Source organism: Salvelinus alpinus, chromosome 8, assembly GCF_045679555.1.
Source record: "Salvelinus alpinus chromosome 8, SLU_Salpinus.1, whole genome shotgun sequence".
Lineage (NCBI taxonomy): Eukaryota > Metazoa > Chordata > Actinopteri > Salmoniformes > Salmonidae > Salvelinus > Salvelinus alpinus.
This window is the reverse complement of record NC_092093.1, coordinates 21,894,467-21,913,713: the sequence shown is the minus strand read 5'-3', so window position 1 is coordinate 21,913,713 and position 19,247 is coordinate 21,894,467. Positions and strand designations below refer to the sequence as shown.

At 40.9% G+C, this 19,247-nt stretch overlaps 1 protein-coding gene across 1 annotated transcript in view; it reads left to right on the top strand.

The window, feature by feature from the left end:
- The first annotated feature begins 657 nt into the window (after positions 1-657).
- opn8b (opsin 8, group member b) overlaps positions 658-19,247 on the top strand; it is a 50,668-nt gene continuing 32,078 nt past the window's right edge. Inside the window, exon 1 of the mRNA XM_071412964.1 lies at positions 658-973. Coding sequence (XP_071269065.1) covers positions 829-973 — 145 coding nt within the window. The 5' untranslated portion in view covers positions 658-828. The remainder of the gene's footprint in view (positions 974-19,247) is intronic.

The following is a 19,247-nucleotide window of genomic DNA, read 5'->3' as shown; positions in this document are numbered from 1 at the left end:
TATGTAATGAATTTTAATGTATGACATTTTACTAATTCTAGCTAGGTGGCTAACATTAGCTAGCTGGCTAACATTAGCTAGGTTAGAGTTAGGGGTTATGGTTAAGGTTAGGGTTAAGTTTAGGAGTTAGGTTTAAGGTTTAAGGTTAGGGTTAGGTGAAGGGTAAGCTAAAAGTGTTAGGGAAAGGGTTAGCTAACATGCTAAGTAGGTGCAAAGTAACTAAAAGTAGTAAGTAATTGAAACGTTTCTAATTAGATAAAATGCTAAAGTTGTCTTGATAAGATTTGAGGTATTACCTTTCCACCCCGACCAACCACCCTCCTTTTGTTTTTGCCTTGAGTAACCATCTGTCATATGTAACCATACCAAACATAACATCATAAAACTGTTTATCGAACCTCTCGGATTTATGTACAGAATAATACGAAATGCTCTGAGACCAGGTTGTCTGCGCTGTCCGCGACCGCCACTTTACACACACGTTAATTATACACGCTCAAAAGTTGTTTTCATGGACAAAGACAGTGCCTGTTCTAATGTTATGTGACTGAATTCTATTCAACATAACACTCCCCCAGACGATAGTGTTTGATATACACATGGGTTGCACGGGATTTCAGATATCGAGCCCACCCTTCTCTCACACTCACTCTCTGACTTGGTTAGAAGCAGTGTCAACTCCACCTAAACGCGCTTCTTTCTCACATCGCAGCTAGCTGAGTTAGTACAGGCTGCTGGTCTGGATACTTCAAGTCAGATGGTTTTGACACAAGAAATCCACAACATCAATTGTGTCTGTCTCCGCTGCGTATTTAGGTTTGCGTTTACATGAAAGCAGAATATTTTACAGCTTTTTGCCTTTGGATTGGTGCTTCGTCGCAAATCTACAAATTAATGTCCCAGATGGATATTTATTCGTCGAAGTTATCACCTGCAGTGGATTTCGCAGCCGGTGCTTTCCTGCTCATTATAGGTAAACGCTTTTTCTTATGTCACTGTAAATGTTTAGCTTAATTTGTCGCGCGCCAAATGGTTAGCCTTTTACGACTTATCGCAATAGTTTTGATGAAAAGAAACTGATGAAGCATTTACAGTACCTAATCTAGCCAAATTAATAAACGGGCAATCTGGGATTGGTGCATGATTATTGAAGAATATCATTTATAAATGCTTCATGAGATTAGTTCAACAATCTCACCCCATCGAACCCAAAATAAGCCTATGCTATTTTTACTCCATTGTTTGTAAACAAGGTAATCGTAAACAAACATTGTAGCTTCAAAACATAGCCTATCATTTTGATCTCATGGTTGTCAGCACTTACATTTCTTCAGCGCCATCCCTCAGCTGTTTACCAAAGCACATGGCGGGTGATGGCTTGGTTATTAGCCTACTTAACTAGTCTATTGAATAACTTTATTAATACGTATTATGAAGTGTACATGGATTTTGAAATATATGTCTCTCAAGTTACCATCTGATTCGATGGTAACGTCTTTATTAGTCTCCACTTCTAAACAGTCTTGTCATTAGGGATCATAAAGGCTCTCAAGACAAATTCCCACTTTCTCATACATTTCACACTTTTCTATTGTCTTACACTCTCTTTCTCTCTCTCATCCTCCCTCTCTCTGTCTATCTCTCTCTCTCGCACGCACGTACGCACACACCACACACACACACACACACCACACACACACACACACACACACACACACACACAAATGAGCACATTTCACTGTTCATCTAGTGTCAGAGACAGAAGTCGGTGGCAGACAAGTGGTTAGCGGAGGATGTGAATCAGACCATGTTTAGTGTCCCTGGCTGTGTCTGTAGGTGTGTGTGTGTGTGAGTGGACGTGTGTGTGATTCCAGCAGAGACCTCCCCGTGCCTTCCTCTCTGCATCTCTGGTTGTCTTGTGACGTGCCGCTGTGCTGTCCTCTATGAAGAAAGAGAGAAAGAAAGGAGAGTAAGAGAGGAGGAGATGATGAAAGATTAAGTGATACTGCCTTGGCTCGGACACACTGTCTGCTCAGTACATAGTAATAAGACTGCTCAACCATGTGTGCGTGTGCATGCGTGTGTGACCATCCATGTGTGTGTGCGTGCATGCGTGTGTGACCATGCATGTGTGCGTACATGCGTGTGTGACCATCCATGTGTGTGCGTGCATGCGTGTGTGACCATCCATGTGTGTGCATGCATGCGTGTGTGACCATCCATGTGTGTGCATGCATGCGTGTGTGACCACTAATGTGCATGTGCGTGTGACAATCCATGTGTGTGCGTGCATGTGTGTGACCATCCATGTGTGTCAAATCAAATTTTATTGGTCACATACACATGGTTAGCAGATGTTAATGCGAGTGTAGTGAAATGCTTGTGCTTCTAGTTCTGACCATGCAGTAATCTAACAATTTCAAAACAACTACCTTTTACACACAAGTGTAAAGGAATTAATCAGAATATGTACATATAAATATATGGATGAGCGATGGCCGAACGGCATAGGCAAGATGCAGTAGATGGTATAGAGTACAGGATATACATATGAGATGATTAATGTTGGGTATGTAAACATTATATAAAGTGGCGTTGTTTAAAGTGGCTAGTGATACATTTCTTACATCCAATTTTTTATTATTAAAGTAGCTAGAGATTTGAGTCAGTATGTTGGCAGCAGCCACTCAATGTTAGTGATGGCTGTTTAACAGTCTGATGGCCTTGAGATAGAAGCTGTTTTTCAGTCTATCGGTCCCAGCTTTGATGCACCTGTACTGACCTCGCCTTCTGGATGATACTGGGCAGTGGCTCGGGTAGTTGTTGTCCTTCATGATCTTTTTGGCCTTCCTGTGACATCGGGTGCTGTAGGTGTCCTGGTGGGCAGGTAGTTTGCCCCCAGTGATGCGTTGTGCAGACCTCACTACCCTCTGGAGAGCCTTACGGTTGTGGGCGGAGCAGTTGCCGTACCAGGCGGTGATACAGCCCGACAGGTGCATCTCGATTGTGCATCTGTAAAAGTTTGTGCGTGTTTTTGGTGACAAGCCTGAGGTTGAAGAGGTGCCGTTGCGCCTTCTTCACCACGCTGTCTGTGTGAGTGGACCATTTCAGTTTGTCCGTGATGTGTACGCCGAGGAACTTGCACGTGCATGCGTGTGACCATCCATGTGTGTGCGTGAATGCGTGTGTGACCATCCATGCGACAGGGTGATTGCTGCCTTTTACTCACTCATGATATCGTTGCATGAAGTTTAGTCCACAGGCTGGTAGAGAATATTAAACTAGTGGAATATAGGTTGAGTTTGCATGAAGTGACCTCGACCTAGGTCTCTGCATTCTTCGTGCCAACTGACGCATGAGGTGGAGACCTCTTCACTTCTGGCATTCTGAAGATTGTTTGGCAGCCAGGCACCAATGAAAGTCATGCACTGTAAGCAGTGGTGTAAAGTACTTAAGTAAAAATACTTGAAAGTACTACTTAAGTAGTTTTTGGGGGTATCTGTACTTTACTATTTATATTTTTGACAACTTTTACTTTTACTTTCCTAAATGTCCTCTTGTCCCGTCTACACTACATTCCTAAAGAAGTGTATGTACTTTTTACTCCATACATTTTCCCTGACACCCAAAAGTACTCATTACATTTTGAATGCTTAGCAGGACAATAAAATTGTCTAATTCACACACGGATCAAAAGACCATCCCTGGTCATCCCTACAGCCTCTTATCTGGAGGACTCATTAAACACATGCTTCATTCATAAATTATGTCTGAGTGTTGGAATGTGCCCCTGGCTATACACAAATAAAATTAAAACAAGAAAATTATTCCATCTGGTTTGCTTAATATAAGGACTTTGAAAGGATGTTGATACTTCAGCATGTTTTATCAATTACATTTACTTTTGATACTTAGTATATTTAAAACCAAATACTTTTAGACTTTTATTCAAGTAGTATTTTACTGGGTGACTTTTACTTGTCATTTTCTATTAAGGTATCTGTACTTTTAGTATGACAATTGGATACTTTTTTCCACCACTGACTGTAAGCTACGCTTTCTCTAGCACACCAATTTATGTCATTCAGAAACACTTTGGTTTTGAATCACAGAGAAGCCTTTTCTATTCCACTTCCATTGTCATGTCGTCAAACTAATATTGTTATAATGCAGCGTTTCCCAAACTCGGTCCTCGGGACACCAAGGGGTGCACATTTTCTTTTTGCCTTGCAACTAAAATAATCAACTCATTATCAACCTTTGATTACTTGAATCAGCTGTGCAGTGCAAAAACCAAAACGTGCACCCTTTGTGTTCCCCAGGACAGAGTTTGGGAAATGCTGGAATAATGTCTCTCACGCATCCTGAAATTAGGGCTGGAAATAGACTATGGTTTTGGAGCTCAAAATGATAACCATATAAATAGAATAATTAATAGTAATAAAATGCTTAATTATCCATTAGTCTCCCACAGTGGCGATTTTAGCATGTAAATCTTGGTGGGGCAAACACAAAACATTATTTTTTAGACGCATGCCAGCAAAACCACAACACAACTCAACACTAAACAATACATTAGTTGCCCTATAACGGTGACAAACAGTGCCCACAAACTGTTAGGGCCTACATAAAGCTGTCCCAACAGCAGAGCTTTCTTTTCAACACCATTGAATAAATCCTTACCACTGCTACACTTGGCTATCAGCGGAGCCTTGTCTGGCAGCAAAAAAAGTTAATTCAGCCTCATTTACTGCCTTTAAAAAAAACATAGCTTATATGACTGACTTGCTTAAAAGGTTCCTCATGGCAGTGGTGACTCATTCCTGTCTCCTTCGGCCCCCCTTCACAGTAGAGTCATCAGACAAAGTTCTACAGACTGTTGACATCTAGTGGAAGCCGTAGGAACTCATTCATATATCGCTGTGATTTCAATGGGATCTTGGTTGAAACTCGACCAGCCTCAGAATTTCCACTTCCTGTTTGGATTTTTTCTCAGGTTTTTGCCTGCCATATGAGTTCTGTTATACTCACAGACATAATTCAAACAGTTTTAGAAACTTCAGAGTGTTTTCTATCCAATACTAATAATAATATGCATATATTAGTAACTGGGACTGAGGAGCAGGCTGTTAATTTGGGCACCTTTCATCCAAGCTACTGAATACTGCCCCTGCAGCCATAAAAAGGTACACAAGATATCCCGAATGTTTGTGATGAATATCGTGTAGCATGTGGGCAATTCCACAGTAATGGAATTATGCTGAGACTCAGATTTTTTACCCTAAAATGTATGCCAAACAAAAAACATTGATTTCAAAGTTTAATAAACCATACAACTCTATGCAGAAGCATTACTTTGAACAATTTACACAGAAAATGTCACAAAACATGTTTACTGGAAGAATTTTGAAGATGCAAAGTTCGGTAACAGAAATGCGGTGAAGTCTCAACCACGTTTTCCAATAAACCCTATTAAATATATGCTCTGAATTTGACTTTGAAAAAACGTTTTGTTATTGAACTAGTGAAGTGGATTTACACCCGGTAACAGAATTACGGTAACGGAATTACATCACGGGTCCATGATCTGTACTAAACAGAAATGCATAATTATGGATATGAATGTCTTTCTCTTCATGGTGATGTATCTTGAATAGGTACACAAAGTTAGAAATATGCAATGTCATCCTTTACATATATGGGTATTATTCTACACACTGGCTATTATTCTAATGAGCTCCTCCCCCAAACAAGACCAAATTTGGTTGATCCAGAACAGACCCAATCTGAACCCATTATAGATGTCTATGTTACACAACTTTAGACATCACAGTAGAGCACAGCATAGTGCAGTACAGCACAGCACAGCACATCACAGTACAGTAGAGTACAGTACAGTAGAATATAGTATAGTACAGTATAGTTCAGTACAGTACATTAAATACAGTACAAACAGTACATTATACTGTACTCTAGTATGCTCTACTGGACTGTACTGAACCCTACTCTACTGTACTGTGCTTCACTGTACTGTGCTTTCCAAACTTGTGAAACATAGACATCTATGATTGGTTCAGATTTGGTCCGGTCATCAATCATGGACGTCTATGTTTGGGACTGGACCAAAAATCAACACCTTTGGACGTTGAAATCAAGGCGCATGTGCGTACCGATAGTTCGCATGGGGTGTGAGTAGCTCAGTTTTGTACCTGAAAAACTGTGGTTATATGTAGAAACCAGACAACAAAGTTTAAATCAATCCTCTAAAATAGATAAATCAACATATCCCCAAGCAACTGGGAAAGTGTGAGCAATCAGTTATGTACAACAGCAAACCAACCAGTTGGTAAAGCGTGGCAGCGACACGAATCCAAAAAGTCATGGCTTCCCCCAGAGGAAAAGACAAGGATCAATTTGGAGATGAAAACGAGAGTAACGAACAGTTAAAGGCTATCCAGGAAAACATCGCTAAAATGCTCTCAGTGCACACCAAAACAAACTAACTGGTACAATTTTTATTATAAAAGTAGATTTGCTCGAAAAGAAAGTAGAGGCTATCGTGTCAGAGGTGTGCGCATGAAGGTGTGCGCATGAAGGTGTGCGCATGAACGAGCAACACAACATATTTGCCTTTTGGAAAACAAAGTTACAAACTTTAGAAGACAAATTGGACCAGCAAGAAAACAGAATGAGACTAAACAACATAAGAATATTGTCCTTACCAGAAAACAAGGACGAATGAGACCTTTCCAGCTGCATGGCCAAACTGATATCAGAGGAACTTGACGTGGATATAGATCTGGTGAAATATCACCATAGGATCGCCGTGAAAAACAGAAGAATGCTAAATACCCACGTATGGTCATCTTCAAACTGTGGAACTATCAGACCAAAATAAACATTCTGAGGGCACAGGAGGAAAGGAGATCAAAATCCACGGAGGGTCCATTCGACCTGTCTGCTAGGCTGAGAAAGAGACGCAAGGAATACATTCCGATCAGACAGTCACTGGAGGAAAAAGGGATCAAGTCTCAGCTCCGCTTCCCGGCAGTGCTGTGGGTATGGAAGGGAACACAAAGGATGAAATTCACAAGCCCCCGATGAAGCCCTAATCAAGCTACAAGAAACCTTCCAGTTGAAGTAGGAGATCCCCCTGCTCTGAGAAGTCGGAAAAAACGATAAGCGCATTAGGCTACATTTTTTATTTGTGTTATTTAACCTAATTTATTTACATACAATGATGCCTAAGACCAGCTTATCGTAAGTTGAGACAGTGTCCTTTCTCCCTCCTCCCAATACAATCTATACTCTACTTTCCACAAGTAACTGTTCTTCTCTATGAAGTAATGATAGAAGTAGCCGTTGCCAATGGGCTATATGGACACTGAAACGACAATACAAAGGGGGACATATAGCATGTACTGTATGTCAATAACTGTTCTATGGATGTGCGTGTGTGTGGGAGTGTAGGTGTGTATATGTGTGTGTTTGTGTATATGAATGGGATTGTGAAGGAAGAGTGAGGGATGAAGAATGTGAATATGTGTAACAGGGTGGGAGAGAATGGCTATGTGGATGCATAGGGTATATGTTGGGCGGGATTGAATGAGAATGTGTGAGTAAGACGATGGATGGATGGATGGATGGATGGATGGATGGGTCTAAGTGTGTCTGAGTGGTAGGGAGGGTGGGAAAAGATGGGAGGTTGGGACAAGCTTGGTTTGGGTGGGCAAGGATGGGTGAGGATTGGAGATTGGGACAAGTTTGGCTTGGGTAAAGGGGGGAGAAAACCAGGAGGTGAGGTGGTGAGGGATGGTTTTGGCTTGGGAGAGAGAAATGGAAGGATTTAACTATTTTTTGCAAACCTGCTGTAAAAGGAATATGATTTCTGGACAGATTAGGGGAGGATGTTGAGTCGTTATTATTACTTGTTTATTATTATAGCAATGTATAGCTAATTCAATGGGGGTTATTGGTGAGAGTGGAGAGGGGCTCTATCTGAGCGATTGGAACGGGGTGACTGGTAGGGCATCAGACACTTCTCTGAAGTATGTGTGGGGCCTCCACTCATCTCACTTCAGTCTCTTGGTAGACCCACTCCCCCCAAGTATGCCCCCACCAGCCACTATACTTTAATTTACAAAGTAATACAAACTGACCACATTACTTAAGTGAGTCTTTCTCCAATGTATGTGCAATGACATAATCCACAGACTTTTGGTACATTAGGTGAGTAGTTGGAGCTTAAAACCCCTAAAAAGGCATGAGGCGGCTTCTGGTTTTAATTTACAATCCTCCAATCCTCTATATGTAATTATTGGCGGAGAGTCATGTCATATTTTTCGATATACTGTAGGCCTACCATAGGCGACATGAGTCTCACTAGTGTTGAGTAATGTGCTGTTAAAAGTAATGTAGGTCGTATTTATTTAAAGAGCATATTGAAGTTAGAAGCAATTGAATTTGAAGCACAAAGTATCAAAATACAGAGAGGTGTTGGTAAAGGTATATTGTATTATTATAATGGGCTATTATAATACTGTACATAGTGTCCAGGTCAGGATAACCCAAACATTTCCTTATGAAAGACTATCAGAAATAATTTGGTACTTATTTATTTTGATCCAAAGCCATGAATGAGTGAGTCACTCAGCTTTATGGAGGTGCCGGGCAATATGACTGTGCCATGAACTTGTCACGATCGCTGTTGTCGTGGAAATGACCGGACCAAGGTGCAGCATGGTGAGCGTACATTTATTTTATTGATAAATGTCGCCAACAAAACAAAGAACAAGGAAACGACCATGAAGCTTACTTCGGCTATAATGCCACTAACAATAAGACAACTACCCACAAATACAAAAGGAAAAAAGGCTGCCTAAGTATGATTCCCAATCAGAGACAACGATAGACAGCTGTCCCTGATTGAGAACCATACCCGGCCAAAACATAGAAACAAAGAACATAGAGTTTCCCACCCGAGTCACACCCTGACCAACCAAACATAGAGAATTAAAAGATCTCTATGGTCAGGGCGTGACAGAACTTGAGAATATATAATGATATTTTGGAGGTTATTTCGTTTTCAAAAAACTAAAGTGAGCGATTGTAATCTGAATAAAAGCCAAAGTAATATTTGTGAAGGCCAAAACATTTATTTCTATTTTTAGAGGGAGAGAAACACTGGGCCAATTGTGCGCCACGCTATGGGACTCCCAATCACGGTCGGATGTGATACATAATAATAATAATAATAATACTTTTTGTTGTATTATTTGTTTTGTCTTTTCTGATGGATTATACTGAAATTGCAACCAATCACGGCCAACCTAACTAAGAAATACATTTGGTGATAGAATTCTCCCCCTACCCTCCTTCTAGGAAAGTCTATTGTCCAGCTACCTGCTAATAGCCATAATGGCGCTGTACAACGTGACCGTGTGTGTTTGAAAGAGTATTTTCCAGTAAGCAACTATTTGTTTACCTTCATTATTAAACTTTGTTCCAATATTTCTGTAATTCAGTGATATTTATTTCCATAGTAATTTGTTCTAAATCCATAACATCGGCATTTTGAAAGAGTATTTGTATCATTATTTTATTAACGAAAGCATAAAGATGCTGGTGAAGAAATACAGTACTGTACAGTATATGCTTTTACATTTGGATAATAAAGCATTTAAAGCTTCTTCTCTGTATACATCAATGACGTCGCTGTTGCTGCTGGTGAGTCTCTGATCCACCTCTACGCAGACGACACCATTCTGTATACTTCTGGCCCTTCTTTGGACACTGTGTTAACAACCCTCCAGACGAGCTTCAATGCCATACAACTCTCCTTCCGTGGCCTCCAATTGCGCCTAAATACAAGTAAAACTAAATGCATGCTCTTCAACCGATCGCTACCTGCCCGCCCGTCCAACATCACTACTCTGGACGGTTCTGACTTAGAATACAGTGGGGAGAACAAGTATTTGATACACTGCTGCTTTTGCAGGTTTTCCTACTTACAAAGCATGTAGAGGTCTGTAATTTTTATCATAGGTACACTTCAACTGTGAGAGACGGAATCTAAAACAAAAATCCAGGAAATCACATTGTATGATTTTTAAGTAATTAATTTGCATTTATTGCATGACATAAGTATTTGATACATCAGAAAAGCAGAACTTAATATTTGGTACAGAAACCTTTGTTTGCAATTACAGAGATCATACGTTTCCTGTAGTTCTTGACCAGGTTTGCACACACTGCAGCAGGGATTTTGGCCCACTCCTCCATCTCCAGATCCTTCAGTTTTCGGGGCTGTCGCTGGGCAATACGGACTTTCAGCTCCCTCCAAAGATTTTCTATTGGGTTCAGGTCTGGAGACTGGCTAGGCCACTCCAGGACCTTGAGATGCTTCTCACGGAGCCACTCCTTAGTTGCCCTGGCTGTGTGTTTCGGGTCGTTGTCATGCTGGAAGACCCAGCCACGACCCATCTTCAATGCTCTTACTGAGGGAAGGAGGTTGTTGGCCAAGATCTCGCGATACATGGCCCCATCCATCCTCCCCTCAATACGGTGCAGTCGTCCTGTCCCCTTTGCAGAAAAGCATCCCCAAAGAATGATGTTTCCACCTCCATGCTTCACGGTTGGAATGGTGTTCTTGGGGTTGTACTCATCCTTCTTCTTCCTCCAAACACGGCGAGTGGAGTTTAGACCAAAAAGCTCTATTTTTGTCTCATCAGACCACATGACCTTCTCCCATTCCTCCTTTGGATCATCCAGATGGTCATTGGCAAACTTCAGATGGGCCTGGACATGCGCTGGCTTGAGCAGGGGGACCTTGCGTGCGCTGCAGGATTTTAATCCATGACGACGTAGTGTGTTACTAATGGTTTTCTTTGAGACTGTGGTCCCAGCTCTCTTCAGGTCATTGACCAGGTCCTGCCGTGTAGTTCTGGGCTGATCCCTCACCTTCCTCATGATCATTGATGCCCCACGAGGTGAGATCTTGCATGGAGCCCCAGACCGAGGGTGATTGACCATCATCTTGAACTTCTTCCATTTTCTAATAATTGCGCCAACAGTTGTTGCCTTCTCACCAAGCTGCTTGCCTATTGTCCTGTAGCCCATCCCAGCCTTGTGCAGGTCTACAATTTTATCCCTGATGTCCTTACACAGCTCTCTGGTCTTGGCCATTGTGGAGAGGTTGGAGTCTGTTTGATTGAGTGTGTGGACAGGTGTCTTTTATACAGGTAACGAGTTCAAACAGGTGCAGTTAATACAGGTAATGAGTGGAGAACAGGAGGGCTTCTTAAAGAAAAACTAACAGGTCTGTGAGAGCCGGAAATCTTACTGGGTGGTAGGTGATCAAATACTTATGTCATGCAATAAAATGCAAATGAATTACTTAAAAATCATACGATGTGATTTTCTGGATTTATGTTTTAGATTCCGTCTCTCACAGTTGAAGTGTACCTATGATAAAAAATTACAGACCTCTACATGCTTTGTAAGTAGGAAAACCTGCAAAATTGGCAGTGTATCAAATACTTGTTCTCCCCACTGTATGTGAACAACTACAAATACCTAGGTGTCTGGTTAGACTGTAAACTCTCCTTCCAGACTCACATCAAACATCTCCAATCCAAAGTTAAATCTAGAATTGGCTTCCTATTTTGCAACAAAGCATCCTTCACTCATGCTGCCAAACATACCCTTGTAAACCTGACCATCCTACCGATCCTCGACTTCGGCGATGTCATTTACATAATAGCCTCCAACACTCTACTCAGCAAATTAGATGCAGTCTATCACAGTGCCATCCGTTTTGTCACCAAAGCCCCATATACTACCCACCACTGCGACCTGTACGCTCTCGTTGGCTGGCCCACGCTTCATACTTGTCGCCAAACCCACTGGCTCCAGGTCATCTACAAGACCCTGCTAGGTAAAGTCCCCCCTTATCTCAGCTCGCTGGTCACCATAGCAGCACCCACCTGTAGCACGCGCTCCAGCAGGTATATCTCTCTGGTCACCCCCAAAACCAATTCTTCCTTTGGCCGCCTCTCCTTCCAGTTCTCTGCTGCCAATGACTGGAACGAACTACAAAAATCTCTGAAACTGGAAACACTTATCTCCCTCACTAGCTTTAATCACCAGCTGTCAGAGCAGCTCACAGATTACTGCACCTGTACATAGCCCATCTATAATTTAGCCCAAACAACTACCTCTCCCCCTACTGTATTTATTTATTTATTTTGCTCCTTTGCACCGCATTATTTCTATCTCTACTTTGCACATTCTTCCACTGCAAATCTACCATTCCAGTGTTTTTACTTGCTATATTGTATTTACTTCGCCACCATGGCCTTTTTTTTGCCTTTACCTCCCTTATCTCACCTCATTTGCTCACATTGTATATATACTTATTTTTCTACTGTTTTATTGACTGTATGTTTGTTTTACTCCATGTGTAACTCTGTGTTGTTGTACGTGTCGAACTGCTTTGCTTTATCTTGGCCAGGTCGCAATTGTAAATGAGAACTTGTTCTCAACTTGCCTACCTGGTTAAATAAAGGTGAAATAAATATAAAAAGCATTTTGAAGATATAAGCCACCTGCATTTGTTTATTAGGCTATAGCAGAACAGCAGAACGGTCCGTATGGACCTTGCTGTGCCTGTGAGCAGTTGGTCAAGTTCTGTTGACAGAAGAGGAATGGAAACGTCAGGGTGAACCGACGACCTGATGAACCCACCAGGTATGTTGACTCTGGCTGTTGGAAGTGGAGTTCCAGAGCTCACAGGTGCCTGGCATGGATTGTGACTCCATCTCGTTCCTCGCCCTCTTCAACGCGTCATCCTCTGCCTTACATTCCACCAATGCCGCCTGGCTCTGGACCAATGCATCAGCTGTCGCCCGTATCTCTGCCCTCAGATAATGTTTCTCTTTCTGCTGGTCTGCCTTCAATGACTCGATCTCGGTCTTCAAAGTTTGAATCTGATCCATGTGCACCTTCATCAGATAGCAGAATGGTACCGCCCTGAGCCCCCATCGATTACAGTGGCCTATGAACAGGTACAGTAGGCGACAATACTGTAAAGTAGGCCTAATAATGCTAAAAAGAATGCTTAAATAAATCAACTACTGGTCTTTACTGTATGCTGCACATTTTTACATTGTATTCCATTTCCAGCAAGACTATTCAAGCCATCGACTCACTGATGAATGAAGATGATGAGCGATCGGCAAAGTCCATCTGTAATCTGCTGGCATCATGGCATAACATCAACATCACTCTAATCACAGTCAGAAGACAGGTGAAGAAACTTGCGTGGACTTATGGAAAGGCTCGGTAAGACATGTTTTATATATACAGTATATATCATTTTTTTCAGAACATTAGAAACTTATTTGGGATCGGTGTCCTGTCCACGGGATGGTTGAGCTTACAAAGGCTTTGCGATTAGCATGAGGTTGTAAAGTAACAAGAACATTTCCCAGGACATAGACATATCTGACATTGTCAGAAAGCTTAAATTCTTGTTAATCTAACTGCACTGTACAATTTACAGTAGCTATTACAGTGAAAGAATACCATGCTATTGTTTGAGGAGAGTGCACAATTTTGAACATGAAAAGTTATTAATAAACAAATTAGGCACATTTGGGCGGTCTTGATACAACATTTTGAACATAAATGCAATGGTTCATTGGATCAGTCTAAACTTTGCACATACACTGCTGCCAACTGGTGGCCAAAATCTAAATTGCACCTGGGCTGGAATAATACATTATGGCCTTTCTCTTGCATTTCAAAGATGATGGTACAAAAAAACGTTATTATATTTTACCAGATCTATTGTATTAGATCTATATTCTCAAATCAAATCAAATGTATTTATAAAGCCCTTCTTACATCAGCTGATGTCACAAAGTGCTGTACAGAAACCCAGCCTAAAACCCAAAACAGCAAGCAATGCAGGTGTAGAAGCATGGTGGCTAGGAAAAACTCCCTAGAAAGGCCAGAACCTAGGAAGAAACCTAGAGAGGAACCAGGCTATGAGGGGTGGTTAGTCCTCTTCTGGCTGTGCCGGGTGGAGATCTCCTACATTCCTTTCAAATGGTACCAAGAATATGCATATCCTTGCTTCAGGGCCTGAGCTACAGGCAGTTAGATTTGGGTATGTCATTTTAGGGATAAAAAAGGGGGGAGGCAGATCCTTAAGACGTTTTTACAATGTGTGTTCACTTGTTTTGTACTGTTCTGTAGTTTTGACCCGATGATTCGTCTGACAAACGAAGAACTTTGCGTCCTGTAGGCCAAGGCATCGATCAAAGCTGGCGAGACATTCAATGATGTCATCTTGACAGACGAATCAACCGTGGCCCTTGAGCAATTTGCTCAAAATTGCTACAGAAAAAAAGGAAGGTCAAGCAAGCCGAGTCCTAAGCATCCTCTCAAACTCCATGTGTGGGGGGCAATTTCTCGTCAGGGACCAGGCCCATATTTGATTTTTTATGGTAGGTTTGGCTATTTACAAATCAAAGGTACATAAAATGTTGTAGCCTACACCGCACGTAATGCTATGTGTTCCACAATAATTCACTGTTGCTTCCTTTTTCAGGTATCATGGCTCAAAATGTATTTGATTTAAGAAATCATCGCGAGATATGCTGGATCCTATGTCAGAGGTGTTTCTGGGACCACATCATTTCTTTCAAGGTAGGATTATAGCAATATTTTGTTATGTTTAGGCCTATGTACATGTATATTTCTAGTATTGTTGGCTGTTAGGCTTAATGTCTGCATTTGGAGAAGAAAAAAAGACAACGACCCAAAACACACTGCCACCCGGGTTTGCATTGCAAATGAGGGCATAAACTGGGTCAAGACGCCAGCAGAGTAAGTAGACCTTTATGAAGTAAAATAAAGGTAAAATAAAAAGAAACAAATAAAATACCTACAACACCTACAGTAGTCCTACAGTATATCTAAAAAATGTTTTTTTAATCTCTACATGTAGGTCTCCTGATTTAAACCCGATCGAACTTGTTTGGCATCAACTGAAATCATTCATCCATATCTCTGCCAAGCCTACAAGCAAAGATGAATTGATCAAGGCCATCAAGACGGTTTGGCTAAAGAAATTGACGATACTACAATGTGTTAGGTTCTAATTCTCAGAGGAAAAACTTGATGGACACTATGAAAGCTTAAACCAAGTTTATTCTTCCCCGAGGGTCAATACAGCTCCATGTAGACAAAGACATTGTTCACACAAGCACTGATATTTAACCCTTTCTCCATGCTGAGTCTCCTCCTACACATCTGTACAAACATTGTATCTTTATTGCTTAACATGCCCCGTTGTGACCACAATGTACCGAAATCATGAACTACTCCAAATGCGTATCGAGAATCAGCGTATATTGTTACATTCTCCCCTTCTGACAACCTACAGGCCTCAGCTAATTCATGTAACTCCGCCCCCTGGGCTGACACCGAGGCTGGCAGTAGACCAGCCTTCATTATTCCCCTGTCATCACACACAGCGTACCCCGTTACTCTCTTCACTTCTATGGTCATGTAACTAGAGCCATCTGTATACAATACTTGTCCCGATTCCAATGCTGCCTCTTGCAAATCAGGTCTAGGCTTTGGAGTAATCTTATCTGGGTCCCATGTATGCGATTCACCCTCCCCAGGCAACGGCGTTAACGACGCTGGAGTCAAAGCACCAATCTTATGAAATTGTAGATTTTCCACATTTAACGTTATCTCCTATTTTGTCCATTTGTCCATTTGCACTAGTAACATGTTGTGCTTTCCTGCTGTTAATTAATAAGTGCAACATGGTTGTGAACGGAATTGCAGAATCTCCACATGAGACCTGGACGGAGTCTGAGGACAAAGTGAGGGAAATTATTTTAGAGAAATTGAGGATGGACCACAGGAAGATTGAGGTGGAGCGAGCCCACAGGACTGAAAAACCCACCACCGGCCCAGGTGACAGGCCCAGGCCGATAGTGTTCAAGTTCCTGAGGTTCAAGGACAAGGTAGCTGTTCTGGAAAGAGCCAAGAACTTGAGAAGAACGTATCTCTTCCTCAACGAGGACTATCTTGAAGCTGTGGGCCAGAAGAGGAAATAACTTGTCCTGGCCATGAAAGCTGCTGGAGCCCGTGGGGACATTGCTGACATCCGCTATGACAGGCTCATTGTGCACCCTCCCTCCCAGAAGACTGGAAGGGATGAGAGAGCCAAGCCTATGGTTTCGTAGCTTCAACCCCGCAGAACACACACACACACACCATTTGATCAATGGACTGCTGAATGTATATTCTTTCTCTTGCTTTGTTTGCTCTTTTCCATATTATATCTATCTCTGAGAAGCTACCCAGGAAATGGTTAAAAATAGCCCATATTAATATATGTAGCCTTATAAATAAGGTTCATGAAATCAATAACTTGCTAACATCAGATAACATTCATATATTAGCCATTTCTGAGACTCACTTAGATAATTAATTTGATGAAACAGCAGTAGCAATACAAGGATATAACATCTATAGAAGAGACAGAAATGCTTATGGAGGAGGTGTTGCTGTATATATTCAGAGCCATATCCCCGTAATGCTTAGAGAAGATCTTATGTCAAGTGTTATTGAAGTGCTCTAAAGCCTTTTCTTTTGGGGTGTTGCAATAGGCCACCAAGTGATAACAGTCAATATCTAAATGCTTGATAGTGTATATGATGTAAACAGAGAGGTCTACTTTCTTGGGTACCTGAATATTGACTGGTTTTCATAAAGCTGTCTGCTCAATAGGAAGCTTCTCACTATAACCAGTGCCTGTAATCTGGTGCAGGTTATTAAACTACCTTCCAGGATTTTACAAACACTACAGGAACAAGATCACAAGTTCCAAAAACTGGGCCTAAAATAATGTATAAGAGATCATACAAAAGATTTTGCTGAGACTCTTATGTGGATGATGTTAAAAATATTTGTTGGTCTGATGTGATTAATAAGGAGCATCCAGATGCGCACTTGATGAATTTATGAAATGTCTTCTGCCAATTATTGATAAACATGCACCTGTTAAGAAGCTGACTGTTAGAACTGTTAACCTCTAACGAGACAAACCCGGATCTGGGATCCCCCCCATCAAAAAAGCTGACTAGCATAGCCTAGCCTAAAGCCACAGGGATATCATATAATAAAATGTTCATGAAATCACACGTCCAAGACACCAAATGAAAGATACAGATCTTGTGAATCCAGCCATCATTTCTGATTTTTAAAATGTTTTACAGGGAAGACACAATATGTATTTCTATTAGCTAACCACCATAGCAAAAGACACAACTTTTTTTCCCCACCATTTTTTTCCTGCATAGGTAGCTATCACAAATTCGACCAAATAAAGATATAAATAGTCACTAACCAAGAAACAACTTCATCAGATGACAGTCTAAAAACATATTTATTGTATAGCATATGTGCATATTTCAGGTATAAATCATAGTTTTACATTGCAGCCACCATCACAACTCTTACCAAAGCAACTAGAATAACTACAGAGAGCAACGTGAATTACCTAAATACTCATCATAAAACATTTATGAAAAATGCACAGCGTACAGCAAATGAAAGACAAAGATCTTGTGAATCCAGCCAATATTTCAGATTCTTTAAGTGTTTTACAGCGAAAACACAATTTAGCATTATATTAGCTTACTACAATAGCCAACCACACAACAGCATTGATTCAAGCCAACAGTAGCGATAACGAATAAACCAGCAAAAGATATTAATTTTTTCACTAACCTTCTCAAACTTCTTCAGATGACAGTCCTATAACATCATATTACACAATACATATATTGTTTGTTTGAAAATGTGCATATTTAGCGGCACAAATCGTGGTTATACAATGAGAATAATAGCCAAGCTGCCAACAAAATGTCGGGAGAAATCTTGGGAGAGGCACCTAATCTAATCAATAACTAATCATAAACTTGACTAAAAAATACAGGTTGAACAGCAAATGAAAGATACATTAGTTCTTAATGCAACCGCTGTGTTAGATTTTTAAAATTAACGTTACTACGACATACAGCGTGCGTTAAAGCGAGACCGCACCGAAATTAATGGCGGAGTAGTAGTTTTACATTTTTCAACAGAACAACGACTTAATATCATAAATAGTTCTTACTTTTTGATGAGCTTCCATCAGAATCTTGTGCAAGTGGTCCTTTGTCCAGAATCATCGTTGCTCGGTTGTAGATTGTCTTCTTTAACTTAGGAATTAGCAGCAAACATTAGCTATGTAGCCCAGACGTGCCCAACTCTTCATAACGCAGCACAAAGAAATATCCGAAAATCGCAATATACTGATATAAACTGATATAACTCGGTTTAAAATAACTACATTATGATGTCTTTAACACCTATATCGAATAAAATCAGAGCCGGATATATCTAAGGCCTATAACGAGAGCTTTTCAGAATGCCATCCTGAGGTCCTCCTTTGCGCCATGACGAACGTTGAAAAGAGTGCACCCCCGGTTCCATGAGCCTTTATATGGCCTCAGATCTGCCTAGCAACACCATTCCAATTCTCACTGCTTACTGAAATCTAGGGGAAATCGTATGCAGTGCATGTCGACTCATAGATCACATGCAATTTAATAAACTGACCCTGGAACAGAGCATCGATTTCAGATTTCTGCTGCAACTTGAGTTCTGTTTTACTCACAGATATAATTCAAACGGTTTTAGAAACTAGAGAGTGTTTTCTATCCAATAGTAATAATAATATGCATATTGTACGAGCAAGAATTGAGTACGAGGCAGTTTAATTTGGAAACGAATTTTTACAAAGTCGAAATGGCGCCCCCCTATTGACAAGAAGTTTAAGGGTCCATGGATTGATGAGGAATTGAAGACCTGTATGGTTGAAAGAGCTGGGTCAAAAGGCATGGCTAATAAGTCTGGCTGCACATCTGACTGGCTGACTTACTGCAAATTGAGAAATTATGTGACTAAACTCAACAACAAAAAAGAAGAAACTGTATTATGAAGCCAAGCGCAATGATATAAAGAATGACGGGGGGAATTTTTATTTTATTTTTTTAATTATGTCCAGAAAGACCAATAATTGGCAACGTGGGAAAAAATTTGCAGGAAATGCCATCAACAAACAGTGAGCCATCAAATTCATGCATAAAAAAATTCATAATGAAAGAAAAGCATTG